This window comes from Amblyomma americanum, chromosome 8 (assembly GCF_052857255.1).
Source record: "Amblyomma americanum isolate KBUSLIRL-KWMA chromosome 8, ASM5285725v1, whole genome shotgun sequence".
Taxonomy (NCBI): Eukaryota; Metazoa; Arthropoda; class Arachnida; order Ixodida; family Ixodidae; genus Amblyomma; species Amblyomma americanum.
Genome location: NC_135504.1, coordinates 155,947,058 through 155,962,325, shown reverse-complemented (window position 1 = coordinate 155,962,325; position 15,268 = coordinate 155,947,058). Strand labels below are relative to the sequence as shown.

The window sequence follows — 15,268 nt, the reverse complement described above, 5'->3', positions numbered from 1 at the left end:
TGCGCCCTTCCTCCGCCGACTCTTGGGCGTTCCTGATGCTGGTGTCATCACTGGCTGTCTGACACTCTCTTTGGCACCGCTGAGGCCACTAGGACCAGCTTCAGCTGCAAAAAATATATAAAAAAAGCATATTTATGTTTGCCTCAGAGCGAGACCTACATCTACATCCCTCACAAAATCAAGATTAGGGTGCAGTCACAGGGCTACAGGTTGCCAAACTTGCAGGGCAATGTTTTTGTGTGAAATGATGAATACAGTCGTGCCCCGTTAATATGATCCTCGCTGATAGGGACAGTTTTTTCTGGCGACCAACTTTACGCCTCGCTTAAATGGAAACTAGTTGCTCGTAATACAGACAGGGTAATAGTTAATGGATCTCATTGTTATCCATGTGTTTTGCCTGCTTAATATTCAGAGCAATTTTTCATGACAAGCTTGAGTTAAGCAAATGGAAAAAACCAGAAATATTTATGTGCAGTAAAGCGATACCTACACGCTGTTACGGGCCTGCCGATACCCATCATGAATATATCAAGGTTACCGATGCATACTTTTTCATTGAAGTGGAAGGTTGTAGTTTGCAATAAATTCTAATGTTTTCTTGAGTACTTACCATAATCAGGTGAGTCCCATGATGCTGATTCAATCACTCTGATGGGTGTGCTTTGGGCAGCACCTGTCAAATAAATAAACACACTGTGGGAGGCTTCAACCAAGTATTTTAATTCTCAGGTGCACATTTTTAGCCTGGCTACGCAGCGTGTATGTGAATGGTAAGCAACAGGCTAGTGAAGCAATTTTAAGAACAAGTACCTGAGAAGGCTATCCAATGTTTTCATTGAGCTGAATGAAAAATTACCTGTAAATATAATTCTGTACAGATAACACAGGGGTCCACCACGTAAACAATGCATTCATACATATGCACACAGAAAAATATATGAAATACTAGTTGGTGAGCATAAAGTTAACACTTGTTTCTTCTCTTCTGAAACAAATGTCTGGCATCCGAAGTAGTGGTACAGTAAGATGTGCCGACGTGCACCTAATTATTGCACACCACGACATAATTGCACACTGCTGCTATTGCAGAGGGTTAATTTATTACGTGCAAATCTGCAGCAATAGTGCTGCAGTCTATTGTTGAATTTTCATAGATTATCACTGCACTATTAGTGCATTGCACCTACCTTCTTCGTCAGCTGGGGGAGGGGGCGTAGTCTGCACATCAGTGAGCTGCGGGGCACGTGAAGAGTGTGGGTCGTCTGCAATTAAACGACCGCTTAGACACTCCCAATCTAAAGAAATCAGCCAGCAAAGTAATTACATATGTTTATTTTTTTGTGCTATGACAGAGCCCTCAGCATAAGTAATACTGCATTACAGGGTTAGCCTGAACCAAATGAAAAGTTCTTCATTTCAAGCTGTAATGTAAAACAGATCCTGACTTAGTGCACCTACCTGTGTCATGGACAGCAGAATCTGCACCAGCAATTGTGCCTAGCCCAAGTGTTGATGGCAACGGCAAGTAGTCTGAAATATAGGTACCACTTAGTTACTCCCAAGGAAAACAAACCAACTGGTGTAGTGAGACATTAGGAATGTTTTCCTATGCAAGATTGCAGGAAGACTTACCGTGACCAAGCATGACTTCCACTGGTGCAGCAGTGGACTGTAGTGGTGAAGCGGATTCAATGCCTATGCGAACAAGGAAAAAAAGATAGCCAATCAAGCTCTGCATAGCAGCACCTTCTGCTCAGTGCACAGTATGGCCTTGATGTTCTATTTGGAACGGTTTCTCTTGCTGGGAGTTAGTGTGATCTTAAATTGGGCTTAAATCGTTTTTGTGAGTTTGTAGGCAGTTACGATTAAAAAGGAAAAATTTGTGCGATCAATATACCGCGACATACAAAATAGCACAGCAGCACACAGGAAGAAGAATGAAAACACACAAACGAACACTTTACTGTGAACCACGAGGCCATAAATTCACTTGATGTGCATTGTAGGAAATACAAATCAAACTGCAAACCTATCTATGAAGCGTGCAATGTCACCACTATTAATGCTTGCAAACTTATTCCCGAAATCATTCAGGAAGAAATCAGATAGCCTAAGTGACATGTGCATCGCTAAATATCCTGGCGGGTTGCTCCTCAAAGAACCATTTTTACCTTAGAAACCGGTAAAATGTTTACCCTCCATGCTTGCACAATATGCGGCCAATTCATGTATAATTACCGCCTCGTGTGTCACAATAAGCTGCTGGCAGTTTGTGCGTGTGTGTGTTCTTTCTTGACCCTGTGTGCTATTTTGGAGTGAATTCGCGCAGTCTGCCCTCTATTCACCGTAGCGAACAGTAAGTAATAATGACAAGAATACTAAACATAGAGTTGTAAAAATTATTTTCCTCACTGCTGCTGGAGTGCACTATCCAGCATCTGATTGTTAATATGGTTAAGAGAAATTTAAGCTACAACATGGTACACAACTGCAGTCTGATGCAACTGAAACAATGGCCACATGACATTGAAGCAGGAAAGTTTTGTGCCCGGGAAGTGATGTTTGCAGTTAGCCTCTATGAATGCAATTGTTCCCTTTGGTCTTACATTTACAGGATGGGTTTTTCTGAAAATAGTGCCCTCACCTTGTGCCGCACCTCCTTCATAGAAATCTGCAACAAAAAAGCCACAGGATACACTGAGGGATCAAGCTTGGGAAGAATTTACTGGGAGAGGAATTTTGCTTACCCGGGTGCACCAAGGCTCTCAGACGAGGCTCATGCACCTTCACGGAAGGGACTGCTTCATGCGTGAGCCTTGTGCAGGCATCACTAGTGAAGCAATCCCTCGTGAAGTGCTTTGAGCAGAGCCTGTATGTTTTGTAGACCTTTTCCCTTGGTGTCTCCAGGAGTTCAAGCCTATTGGCATATTTCAGCCAAATGGAGAATCTGAAAAACAGCCAAATAAAATGATTTCATACATTTTAAAGGTTTGCATACCTCACTTCAGGAATGCTTATTAGCATCTCCTTACACAGCAAAGGGGTACGAACATTATATAACATATATGCGTGAAAACAACTGTGGCAGGATGCAAGCAAAATAAGACAGCAGTTTGTAACAATGTGCCACAGCCTGCTAGTCTATTGCTATGCTGGCCAATCGAAACGATGAATGAAATCACCTTTTTAATGTCTGGCTATGATCGACAAGCCAGAACCTTTAAAATTCTTGAGCTTATGTTTTCTTTTGTGATCTGCTTTTGGTTTAGGTAACAATAACTAGTTCTTTGTTCCAACTGCTTTTTGGGTGCGGCATAATTTTGTGCAGCAGATAGAAATGGGGACAGAGCTTCACTGCAGACTTAAGCTCTATCTGATCATAGCAATTATTCCACTCACACTTTTCTCTAGGTAACTGCATACTAACCACCACCCATGATTCGTTCTTTTCTAATTCCTCCATTAAACACAAGTGCCAATGTAGCTATGCTATGGCAGACAGCTGCTTGCCCACAAATTTGAAGTCTGGATTAAGAACAGCAGGTAAATGAACCAGTAGGCACAGTTTTTCATCTTTTGCTTTCACTGTGATCAAATGGGAAGTGTGAAAGGGATGTGAGCAGAACATCAACAGGAAACACTGCTCTTTCAAGAAACTGAAGGTGCAGGCAAATAGCATGGGTCCAGAAGAAGGGGAAAAAAGTGCTTAAGCAAGGGAAATGTCCCAAAAAAGACACAGACAAGAAGAAAGCGACCTTCGCCTTCCCCTCACCCACCCGCCGGAAACGAGCGTTTCCGGCGTACTAGGCGAAACTATTTGCGAGCTTCCCAAAAGCTGTCAAGGACAAGGCGCGAGATAAGAGACATATGTGAGGAGATGGGAATAATGCGGAGAGTTCAGAGCCCTCCAAGGTCAGTCGTGCGCCCCGCGAGCGAGCAGCGTAGAGGACAGCCGGGGTGGAGTGTGGAGCGAAATTTACAATGCTGGAGCGGCAGCACTACGGTAGGCAATAGTTTCGAGAAACGCTTCCACGGAGTACATGGGTGGTTGAGCGCGGATATCGCGAGGAACAGCTCCGGTAAAAGTAAGAAAAACAAGACCGGCGGACTTTCTATATGCGGCTCACGGCGTGCAATGGACTTTCAGCGCGGTGTCCAACACTAGTGGTGTTAGTCTGAACAGCTCGATAATTTATGTGACGTGCATCACTGCTGCAGAAACCATGCACGAACACGCAAGAAATAATATTCAAGCGCGCTGAACTCCGTAAAGAAACAGCCAAACTGAGCATTACAATTACTCCGCTGACGACGCTATAGGCACAGAAGTTAGAATATTCATATTTAAAATACACTCTGAGGGCACCGGAATCTGCGGGGAATAAGCTTTTAAAGGCAGCGAGAAAAGTCAGTGAGTCAGACACACACACACACACATGCGAACAAGCAAGCAAGGTAACTAACGGTCCCACGCTTACGAGAGGCAACGGCTGTTGGGCCATCTCAAACTGCAGCACCTTCCCTTAATTTTGCTTTAATGTCCTTAAACGTACTTATCAAACTCATCTCGCAAAACCAAAGCCACTGCAGTAAACAGCGCCAGGTAAAACTAGTTCTATTCCGTCGGCAATTTCAAATGGTAACGACCAAGGGCGGTCAAAACAAAGGCACAACGGTCGCCAACGGCTATGCAAAGAGGGATACGATAGTCAGTGAATTCATAAATACCTGTGGTCAGAAGGTAATCTGAAGAGATGTTCTCCACTCTTGCCGGATGTGCTGCACCACTTCGCGCAACAATACATATGCGACATGACGCTGAGGACGGTAATCACGCTGGTCCAGTGCGCACGTCGCGTCGGCAGTCGCTCGCGTAGTTTCGCTATGCTTGCGCCGGTCGCTGTCGTCTGCTGCCACTGCGCTGCAGCGTTGCCCGCGGCGGCATTGGCGGCGCAGACGCGTTGTGTCATTTTCGCAATTTATTTCTTTGATATACTATTTTTAATGCTTACGACTGGTTATATTTTCATTCATAAGCATGTTTGTGTTGTCTACTATGGTCGAGAAATTTTACTTTTTATTAGGCTTGACTCCAGCCGCGTTTGCTGCCAGATACCAGGATCGCTGCAATCGTTCCGACCGTGGCGACACTTACGGCGCGGACGCGCAACTTGCAACATGCCACAGCACTGATGTAGTCTTCTACGCAGCATTAATCCGCTGGTTCTTTCCTGAGAAAATTTGTCTCCTGCGAGGCCGCCGCTCACTTAGTGCGAGCGGTCCAACCCGCTACACTGCCCGCTCATGTCGTCTTCTACGCAGCATTAATCCGCTGGTTCTTGCCCGAGCAAATTTGTCTCTTGCGTGGCTGCTGCTGGCGTAGCGCGAGCGGTCAATCCCGGTGCATTGCTCGCTCATCGTTCTCTTCTACGCAGCATTATTCCGCTGCTTCTTGGCCGAGCAAATTTGTCTCCTGCGTGGACTCAGCTCACTTAGCGTGAGCGGTCCATCCCGCGACATTGCCCGCATATGTCGTCTTCTACGCAGCATTAATCCGCTGGTTCTTTCCCGCACAAATTTGTCTCCTGCGTGTCCGCACCTCACTTAGCGCGAGCGGTCCAACCCGCGAGTCTGCCCGCTCATGTCGCCTTCTACGCAGCACTAATCCGCGGGTTCTTGCCCAAGGAAATTTCTCTCCCTCATGGCCGCAGCTGGCTCAGCGCGAGAGGCCTATCCCGCTGCACTGCACGCTCATCGCCGTCTTCTACGCAGCATTAATCAGCTGGTTCGTGCCCGAGCAATTTTGTCTCCTGCGTGGCCGCAGCTGGCGTAGTGCGAGCTGGCTATCCCAGTGCACTGCTCGCTGATCGTCGTCGTCTACGCAGCATTAATCCGCTGGTTGTTGCCCGAGCAAATTTGTCTCCTGCGTTACCGGAGCTGGCGTAGCGCGGGCGCTCTATCCCGCTGCACTGCTCGCTTAACGTCGTCTTCTACGCAGCATTAATCCGCTGGTTCTTTCCCGAGCAAATTTGTCTCTAGCGTGGCCGCAGCTGGCGTAGCGCAAGCGGTCTATCCCGAGGCACTGATCGCTCTTCCTCGTCTTCTACGCAGCACTAATCCTCTGGTTCTTGCCCGAAAAAAAGTGTCTCTTGCGTGTCCGCAGCTGGTGCAGCGCGAGCGGTCTATCCCGCGGCATTGTTCGATCATCGTCTTCTGCGCCGCATTAATTAAATAAATAAATTCTTTATTTCACTCATGAAGTGAGGGAGTGCGGGAAAAAAGCTGAAAATTCAGCTTGACTAGTTCCCAGCTCCCGAGATTACAAAAAATTCAAGAAACAAAAGAGAGAACAAGGAAAAAAAATAATAATAAAATAAAATAAAATGGCAGAGCGGCATAATAACAACACAAATCAAAATACAGAAATGCTTTGTTTACATAGTCAGATCGGCTTGTACAAGGAAAATAAACAATACAATTCTAATTGAACTGTATGATACACCGGCGATAAGCGAAAGTACATGCCGGAAAAAGCCCGAAAAAACAAGAACGTTACATAAGTAAAGGAAAGAGACGGAGAAAACAATGCGCATGAACAGAAAAGTGTTGCTCAAGGAAAGGTACAGCGTACATATGCAAAATGCTAGAAATCCGCTGGTTCTTCCCCAAAAAAAATGTCTCTTGCGTGTCCGCAGCTGGCGTAGCGGGAGCGTTCTATCCCGCGACACTGCTCGCTCATCGTCGTCTTCTACGCTGCATTTATCCGCTGGTTCTTGCCCGAGCAAATTTGTCTCCTGCGTGGCCGCCGCTCACATAGCGCGAGCGGTGCAACCCGCGACTCTGCCCGCTTATGTCGTCTTCTACGCAGCATTAATCCGCTGGTTCTTGCCCGAGCAAATTTGTCTCCTGTGTGTCCGCACCTCACTTAGCGCGAGCGGTCCAACCCGTGGCACTGCCCGCTCATATCGCCTTCTACGCAGCACTAATCCGCTGGTTCTTGCCTAAGGAAATTTCTCTCCCTCGTGGCCTTATCTGGCTTAGCGCGAGCGGTCTATTCCGCTGCACTGCTCGCTCATCGTCGCCTTCTACGCAGCACTAATCCGCTGGTTCTTGCATAAGGAAATTTCTCTCCCTCGTGGCCTTAGCTGGCTTAGCGCGAGCGGTCTATTCCGCTGCACTGCTCGCTCATCGTCGTCTTCTACGCAGCATTATTCCGCTGGGTCTTGCCCGAGCAAATTTGTCTCCTGCGTGGCCACAGCTGGCGTAGCGCGAGCGTTCTATCCCGCGACACTGCACGCTCATCGTCGTCTTCTACGCAGCATTAATCCGCTGGTTCTTGCCCGAGAAAATTTGTCTCTTGCATAGCCGCAGCTGGCGTAGCGCGAGCGGTCTATCCCGGTGCACTGCTTGCTCATCGTCATCTTCTACGCAGCATTATTCCGCTGGTTCTTGCCCGAGAAAATTTGTCTCCTGCGTGGCCGCCGCTCACTTAGCGCGAACGGTCCAACAACGCTGCACTGCCCGCTCATGTAGTCTTCTACGCAGCATTAATCCGCTGGTTCTTGCCCGAGCAATTTTGTCTCCTGCGTGTCCGCACATCACTTAGTGCGAGCGGTCCAACCCGCGACACTGACCGCTCATGTCGCCTTCTACGCAGCACTAATCCGCTGGTTCTTGCCCAAGGAAATTTCTCTCCCTCGTGGCCGCAGCTGGCTCAGCGCAAGCGGTCTATCTCGCTGCACTGCTCGCTCATCGTCGTCTTCTACGCAGTATTAATCCGCTGGTTCTTGGGCTCGGAAATTTGTCTCCTGCATTACCGCAGCTGGCGGAGCGCGAGCGGTCTATCCCGCTGCACTTCTCGCTCATCGTCGTCTTCTACGCAGCATTAATCCGCTGGTTCTTGCCCGAGCAATGTTGTCTCTTGCGTGGCCGCAGCTGGTGTAGCGCGAGCGGTCCAACCCGCGACACTGCCCGCTCATGTCGCCTTCTACGCAGCACTAATCCACTGGTTCTTGCCCAAGGAAATTTCTCTCCCTCGTGGCGGAGAACCGGCTCGGACGTGGCGTGGATCGGACGCTCGCGCGAACGCTCCTCGCTTCACCCATGCCCACCCCTGAATTCAGCGACGGTCAACACCGCTCTTGCCTGGATTTCGTCTTCGAAGATCGGATAACGCCGTCGGACGCATCGGCAAGTCCCTTTTTGCCGGTTTCTGCGGACTTTTCTGCGTTTCGGCTCTCGCCGGTACGCACGGCCCGCTATAGCCCACGCCAGGCCTAGCGACCCCGCTCTGACGGGGCTGTGCCGCATTATCTGAGTGGGATCTTCCTCCAACATTGGACATGGAAGTCACAGTGGAGGGGACTGACATTAGCCCCGAAGAAATTTCGCACCAATATGGTTGGTTCACCGTCGGTGAATCGAAACACTCCGGTCACGAACGCCAAATGAATAACCCCGCGGCACACAATGGAACCGATCGCGCCCAGGGACAGGGCAGCATGCGGCACTCTGCCGACTCCTCTGCGAAAAAGCTTGGCCGACGGCTTGCTCGACAATCGGTGGCGTCGAACCTACCTCGCCTACCCAAGGGCCTAACAAGGTGATATTCCGGCCATCGGGCGGCCTCCGTATACTCGAGAGCTGTGGCCAACTCGGCATCTTTCAACTCATCCGGGACGCCGCGGGCGTCACCTTGGCAGAATCATCTGAAGACTGCAGACTACTCAACTTCAAGCAACACACCATACTGGTGGCCACCCATTCCGCGGTACGAGTGGAACGCTACTTAAACATCAAGGAGCTCATCTACGGCGAGAACAATATCGCCATCACCTCGTATGTCGCCATGCCGGATGGCAGTGATAAAGGAGTGATCCAAGGCGTTCCGAAACATCTATCGGACGCTGACATCCTTGCGAACCTTCAGCATCCAAGGAATCCTCCAATATGTGGAGTCCGGCGCATGGGTGCGCAGTCGCAGACGGTCCTCATTCTCTTCAACGGTGAGCTAGTTCCCCGTTGGATCAGCTTCGGTGATGGCATGATTCGCTGCTGCCTCTACAAAAAAAAAATACGAAGTGTATTCTTTGTGCGGACAACTCGGACATCGCAGAGACGTTTGCCCGGACCCGAAAAACGCTCGCTGCCGCGGATGCAGCGTGGCCAATCCTCCTAAGACACATAGCTGCGAGCCTGAGTGTGCCTTGTGCGGTAAGGGCCATGAACTGGGCAGCAACAAATGCCGCGAAATCTACCGCACTCCATACATTGTCAGCAAACGCCGCTGGGAACAGGAACGCCAACATCTGACCCAGCATAGCCAAGAGTCGCCGCAGTCTAAAGAGCGACGCAGCCGCTCCAAAAGCAGGGGACGAACAAATTATAGACATCTATCCAGCTCCTTTCCACGACTGGAACCGAGAGGCCAGTCCGCCTCCAAACTCAGGACTCCTTCACACCAGCCACGGAACCCCGGTTTGAACCAGGACACCGTCGGCACGCAAAAGGTAGGCTGGGCAGATAGAGCCTCCCAGAAATCTAACTCCAACCCTTCTGAGCTAGCAGACCTGAAAGTGCTGGTAGGGAAATTACTTCGTGAGGTCGAGGACCTAAAGAAAGAAAATGCCGCTCTAAAACAGCAACAAATGCAGGCTGGGTCACCGCCTACGACCGATGGCGCCAATAACCCTACCCCCTCTACCTCCGCCGGAGCGGACATGCATGCTGAATCAACGCGGGCACCCCCGCCTAAGCGAAAAGCAGGCGATTCCCTGTCCGAAGGCCAAACACTAGCCGACACCATTCACAAAATTGAAGAAGCGCAAACGCAGACTAACTCACCCTCATTCAAGTGCAGCTTACAATGACTTCCATCATGGAAGAATTATGCAGACACCGGCAGGAATTAACTTAGGCAGCTGGCAGCAGGAAGCAGAGAGCAGGCTACTTCATCACAAAATTCGCAAACCTGCTTCTTCTGAAGCGGTATCCGACTAGCAACTACATCGCGCCACAACCCAATTACACCATCTGGCAGTGGAACTGCCGAGGATTTAGCCGCAAACGAGCTGTACTCCAACAATTCCTCAACAATAGGGACGGAGCGGATTAATCGCACTACAAGAGACACAAACTAATAGCAAGCTAGCTGGGTATCAATCCTTTTCATCGGGGAGTGGAACGCTTGTAGTCACGACTCTTGTCAAACGAAATATTACGGTACTACAGCACGATACCCCAGTCACAAATGTCACACACGTGCTAGTCGAATTAATTCCGCCTAGGAAACCCGACCACAGTCTGTTTGTGCTGAATGTCTATAGCAGCCCAAAGTTACGGAAAGCAAGCTTCGGCCCGCTTTTTCAGGTGACCCTGAAGCTCGCAGGCAATCACCCCGTCATTTTCACTGGAGACTTTAATGCCCAACACCCTGCTTGGGGTTACGCACAGGAGGACATTAAAGGTAGAAAACTGTGGCTCACCGTACAACAGTGTGGGTTGACTCTTCTTACAGATCCACTAGTCCCCACCCGCTGCGGTAACAGTGTTTCCAGGGATACGTCTCCCTATCTGACTTTTGCTAAAAATTCGGGCACTCCAACATGGGTAAACACTCAACAAAATTTCGGCAGCGGTCACTACATATTGGAAATAGTGACCTCAACTGGCCCCAAACGAAGTAGCGCTCGAGCCCCCACCCTAGTCGATTGGGACACGTTCCGCGCTAAAAGAGCCGCCCGAGAAGCTGATACCCCGAAATACTAGACATAGATATCTGGGCACAGGATCTTTGTCAAGATGCCAAAGCAGTCACCCATACGTTAGACCAGGCTGACCACCTGGAGATTGCGGACAGCAGGCTTCTTCTCCTATGGGAGGCAAAGAGAGGACTCGAGAACCGACTCAAACGACAGCGGTGGAACCGCAATCTGCGCAGGAGAATAGCTAGGCTAAACAAGGAGATCGAGGATCATGCAGGTAAACTTACTCAACAAAACTGGGATGACATATGCAACCAAATGGATTGCAATATGGGAGTCCCTAAGACTTGGCACTTGCTTCGTCATCTACTTGACCCTACAGGTAGCAGAACCACCCAGAGGCAGAACCTGCAGAAGCTTGTGCATGAGTATGCAGGCCCACCAGAGGACTTTTTCCTTGAACTTAAAGATAGATATAATGGTAATGCTCCTATCCAAGCCTTCACAGATTATGCTGGTCCGGAAAACACGCAGCTCGACTCCCCCATTACTGTGGATGAGGTTAGGGCAGAGATTGCCAGGCTAAACTGCAAATCCGCCACTGGCCCAGATGCAGTATCCAACAAGATCCTCCGCAACCTGGATGAAGTGTCGCTACAATCACTAACTGAGTATATGTAGAAATGCTGGTCGGAGGGCTCCATCCCACAAATATGGAAAACGGCAGAGATCATTCTCATCCCAAAGCCAGGGAAGGCACTCAGCCTTGAGAACCTCAGGCCGATTTCGCTCACGTCTTGTGTAGGTAAGCTCATGGAGCACGTAGTTCATACCCGCCTCAACCGGTTTATGGAGGAGAACGAGCTGTACCCTCCAACCATGATTGGATTTCGACCAAAACTTTCTACGCAGGATGTAATGCTTCAGCTCAAACATCTGATTATTGAGGCAAAAACGCGGGACACCAGAATAATTCTTGGACTTGACCTGGAAAAGGCCTTTGACAATGTCAGCCATGATGCGATCTTGGAGAACCTTCATGAACTCGGGGTGGGAGCCCGCACCTTCAACTATATCCGCGACTTTCTCTCAGGTAGAAAGGCGCATTTTCAAGTAGGAGGTCTCCACTCGCATGACTTCCCCCTCGGCAACAAGGGCACCCCGCAGGGATCGCTCCTATCACAATTTCTCTTCAACGTTGCAATGTTGAAACTTCCACACCAATTAGCGCAGGTTCCGCAACTCCACCACAGCCTCTATGCTGACGATATCACCTTGTGGACCGCCGAGGGCAATGATGCCGAAATCGAGGAGAGACTACAGCATGCAATAGATATCGTGGGGAACTATGTAGACCCTAGGGGGCCGCGGTGCTCTCCAGCCAAATCTGAATTTCTCATATTCCGCAACATCAGATCCCTTGCGCAAACCACACCTGCAATCGAACTCAGTATTCGCGGAGTCCCCATTCCTCGAGTGCCCAAAATTAAAATCTTGGGCCTAATTCTACAAGAACACGGCTTCAATGGTGACGTAATTCAGAAGCTTCAGGGAACCTCGCAGCAAATTATGCGACTCATTCGCCGCATTAGTAACCGCCACTCGGGCTTGAAGGAAAGCAATACTCTCCGTTTAGTACAAGCCTTTGTGATAAGCCGCATAGCTTACGTATGCCCTTACCTCCATCTCAAGTCAGCTGAAAAAGAAAAAGTGGCGGTCAAACAGGCAGTTGGGCTACCCATGCACACAGCGACTGAGAAAGTGTTAGGTCTCGGTCTTCATAACTCCCTAAGCGAGATTATTGAAGCGGTAACCGTCTCGCAGTACAAACGACTATCGGCCACACCAACTGGCAGACACATTCTGTCCACACTAGGCATAACATACTAACGACAAGGCGGACCCACAACTGACCTTCCCAAACATATACGCCAGCTTCTGGTCATTCCTCCACTACCTCGGAACATGCACCCAGATTTCCACGCTGAACGTCGTACAGAGAGAGCCAAATCATTAGGCAAACGCTTTCTTAATGATAACTCTGTGGTATATGTAGATGCGGCAGATTCTTCGGCTGACAAGATGGTAGCTGCGGTCACCACGGAACGTGGTACACTCATAACTGGGGGCACTATACGCACTCAGCACACACATGTTGGAGAAGAAACAGCCATTGCTCTAGCCATTGTGGGATCCTCGGCAGAAACCATTGTCAGCGACTCAAAATTGGCTATACGTAACTACACGTTTGGAAGAATCTCCCCACAAGCAGCACGCATTCTGCTAAATTATCAGCCCACGCGGCGCATTCGCCTAATCTGGACGCCTGCTCATGCTTCCCTTGCTGGTAATGAGGCGGCTCATAACCTAGCTCGAGAACTGTCCCGCCGAGCTGGGTCGTGCAGCCCACCCGCCCTATACTCTGGCAAGGACAGGTTGTTTTCTTACAGAGAAATCCTGCAGCACTACAGGCTTGCAAGACTCAGATTCCCCCCCCCCCCCAGCAGATAAAACGCTCTCCAAGCAACAGGCCAAAGCCTGGCTTAAACTTCAAACTAACACCTATCCAAATCCCCAATTGTGCAGCTTCTATTCGAAAGGACTCTACTCAAACAAATTCAAAAATTGTGACGCGAAAGCCGATCTAAATCATATGATTTGGAACTGCCCGCAGTCCCTACCCGCGAGTCACTTCATTACCGACTCTGCTCATTGGGAGGCTCTATTGCTCAGCCCCGACCCGGGGATACAGATCAAGCTCCTCCAGCTGGCTGAAGACGCCGCCGCTGCCAAGGGATAGAGGCCGCCGTTTAAGCGGGAGGCGACTTCGTATCGCTCCTCTATATCCGCTGGAAATAGTTTCACAACGAACCAACCAACCAATCCCTCGTGGCCGCAGGTGGCGTAGCGCGAGCGGTCTATCCCGCTGCACTGCTCGCTCATCGTCGTCTTCTACGCAGCATTAATCCGCTGGTTCTTGCTGGAGAAAATTTGTCTCCTGCGTGGCCAAAGATGGCATAGCGCGAGCGGTCTATCCCGAAGCACTGCTCGCTCATAGTCGTCTTCTACGCTGCATTGTTCTTGCCCGCGCAAATTTGTCTCCAGAGTGGCCGCAGCTGGCTTAGCGCGAGAAGTCTAAACCGCTGCACTGCTCGCTCATCGTCGTCTTCTACGCAGCATTAAACCGCTGGTTCTTGCGCCAGCAAATTTATCTCTTGCGTGGCTGCAGCTGGCGTAGCGCTAGCTGTCAATCCCGGTGCACTGCTCGCTCATCTTCGTCTTCTACGCAGCATTATTCCGCTGGTTCTTGCCCGAGCAAATTTGTCTCCTGCGTGGCCAAAGCTTGCATAGCGCGAGCAGTCTATCCCGGAGCACTGCTCGCTCATCGTCGTCTTCTACGCAGCATTGTTCTTGCCCGAGCAAATTTGTCTCCAGCGTGGCCGCAGCTGGCTTAGCGCGAGAAGTCTAAACCGCTGCACTGCTCGCTCATCGTCGTCTTCTACGCAGCATTAAACCGCTGGTTCTTGCGCCAGCAAATTTATCTCTTGCGTGGCTGCAGCTGGCGTAGCGCTAGCTGTCAATCCCGGTGCACTGCTCGCTCAACATCGTCTTCTACGCAGCATTATTCCGCTGGTTGTTGCCCGAGCAAATTTGTCTCCTGCGTGGCCTCAGCTCACTTAGCGAGAGCGGTCCCACCCACGACATTGCCCGCACATGTCTTCTACGCAGCATTAATCCGCTGGTTCATGCCCGAGAAAATTTGTCTCCTGCGTGGCCGCCGCTCACTTAGTGCGAGCGGTCCACCCCGCTACACTGCCCGCTCATGTCGTCTTCTACGCAGCATTAATGCGCTGGCTCTTGCCCGAGCAAATTTGTCTCTTGCGTGGCTGCAACTGGCGTAGCGCGAGCGGTCTATCCCGGTGCACTGCTCGCTCATCGTCGTCTTCTACGCTGAATTATTCCGCGGGTTCTTGCCCGAGGAAATTTGTCTCCTGCTCGGCCTCAGCTCACTTAGCGCGAGCGGTCCATCCCGCGACATTTCCCGCACATGTCGTCTTCTACGCAGCATTAATCCGCTGGTTCATGCCCGAGAAAATTTGCCTCCGGCGTGGCCGCCGCTCATTTAGCGCGGGTGGTCCAACCCGCTGCACTGCCCGCTCATGTCGTCTTCTACGCAGCATTAATCCGCTGGTTCTTGCCCGAGCAAATTTGTCTCCTGCGTGTCCGCACCTCACTTAGCGCGAGCGGTCCAACCCGCGACACTGCCCGCTCATGTCGCCTTCTACGCAGCACTAATCCGCTGGTTCTTGCCCGAGCAAATTTGTCTCCTGCTCGGCCTAAGCTCACTTAGCGCGAGCGGTCCATCCGGCGACATTTCCCGCACATGTCGTCTTCTACGCAGCATTAATCCGCTGTTTCTTGCCCGAGAAAATTTGCCTCCTGCGTGGCCGCCGCTCATTTAGCGCGAGCGGTTTATCCCGCTGCACTGCTCGCTCATCGTCGTCTTCTACGCAGCATTAATCCGCTGGTTCTTGCCCGAGCAAATTTGTCTCCTGCGTGGC

General features: G+C 50.4%; 1 protein-coding gene across 1 annotated transcript; it reads right to left on the bottom strand.

The window, feature by feature from the left end:
• Positions 1-682: 682 nt before the first annotated feature.
• LOC144102120 (uncharacterized) lies at positions 683-4,940 on the bottom strand. The gene is made up of 6 exons (XM_077635413.1): positions 4,732-4,940; positions 2,751-2,950; positions 2,648-2,674; positions 1,636-1,698; positions 1,462-1,533; positions 683-1,265 (listed from the first exon to the last, which is right to left on the bottom strand). Exons 1-6 carry the CDS (start codon positions 4,815-4,817, stop codon positions 1,162-1,164), a joined length of 552 nt encoding a protein of 183 aa, XP_077491539.1. The 5' UTR covers positions 4,818-4,940; the 3' UTR covers positions 683-1,161.
• Between the last annotated feature and the right edge of the window lie 10,328 nt (positions 4,941-15,268).

What these genes read in the sequence shown, in the direction of transcription:
- LOC144102120 (XM_077635413.1), bottom strand. Translation starts at nt 4,817, where the DNA reads ATGTCGCATATGTATTGTTGCGCGAAGTGGTGCAGCACATCCGGCAAG. An exon ending in TGAAGGAGGTGCGGCACAAG is followed by an intron (nt 1,699 to 2,647) that starts GTGAGGGCACTA and finishes TTGTTCGCATAG; the next exon opens with GCATTGAATCCGCTTCACCA. An exon ending in GGAAGTCATGCTTGGTCACG is followed by an intron (nt 1,534 to 1,635) that starts GTAAGTCTTCCT and finishes CCTATATTTCAG; the next exon opens with ACTACTTGCCGTTGCCATCA.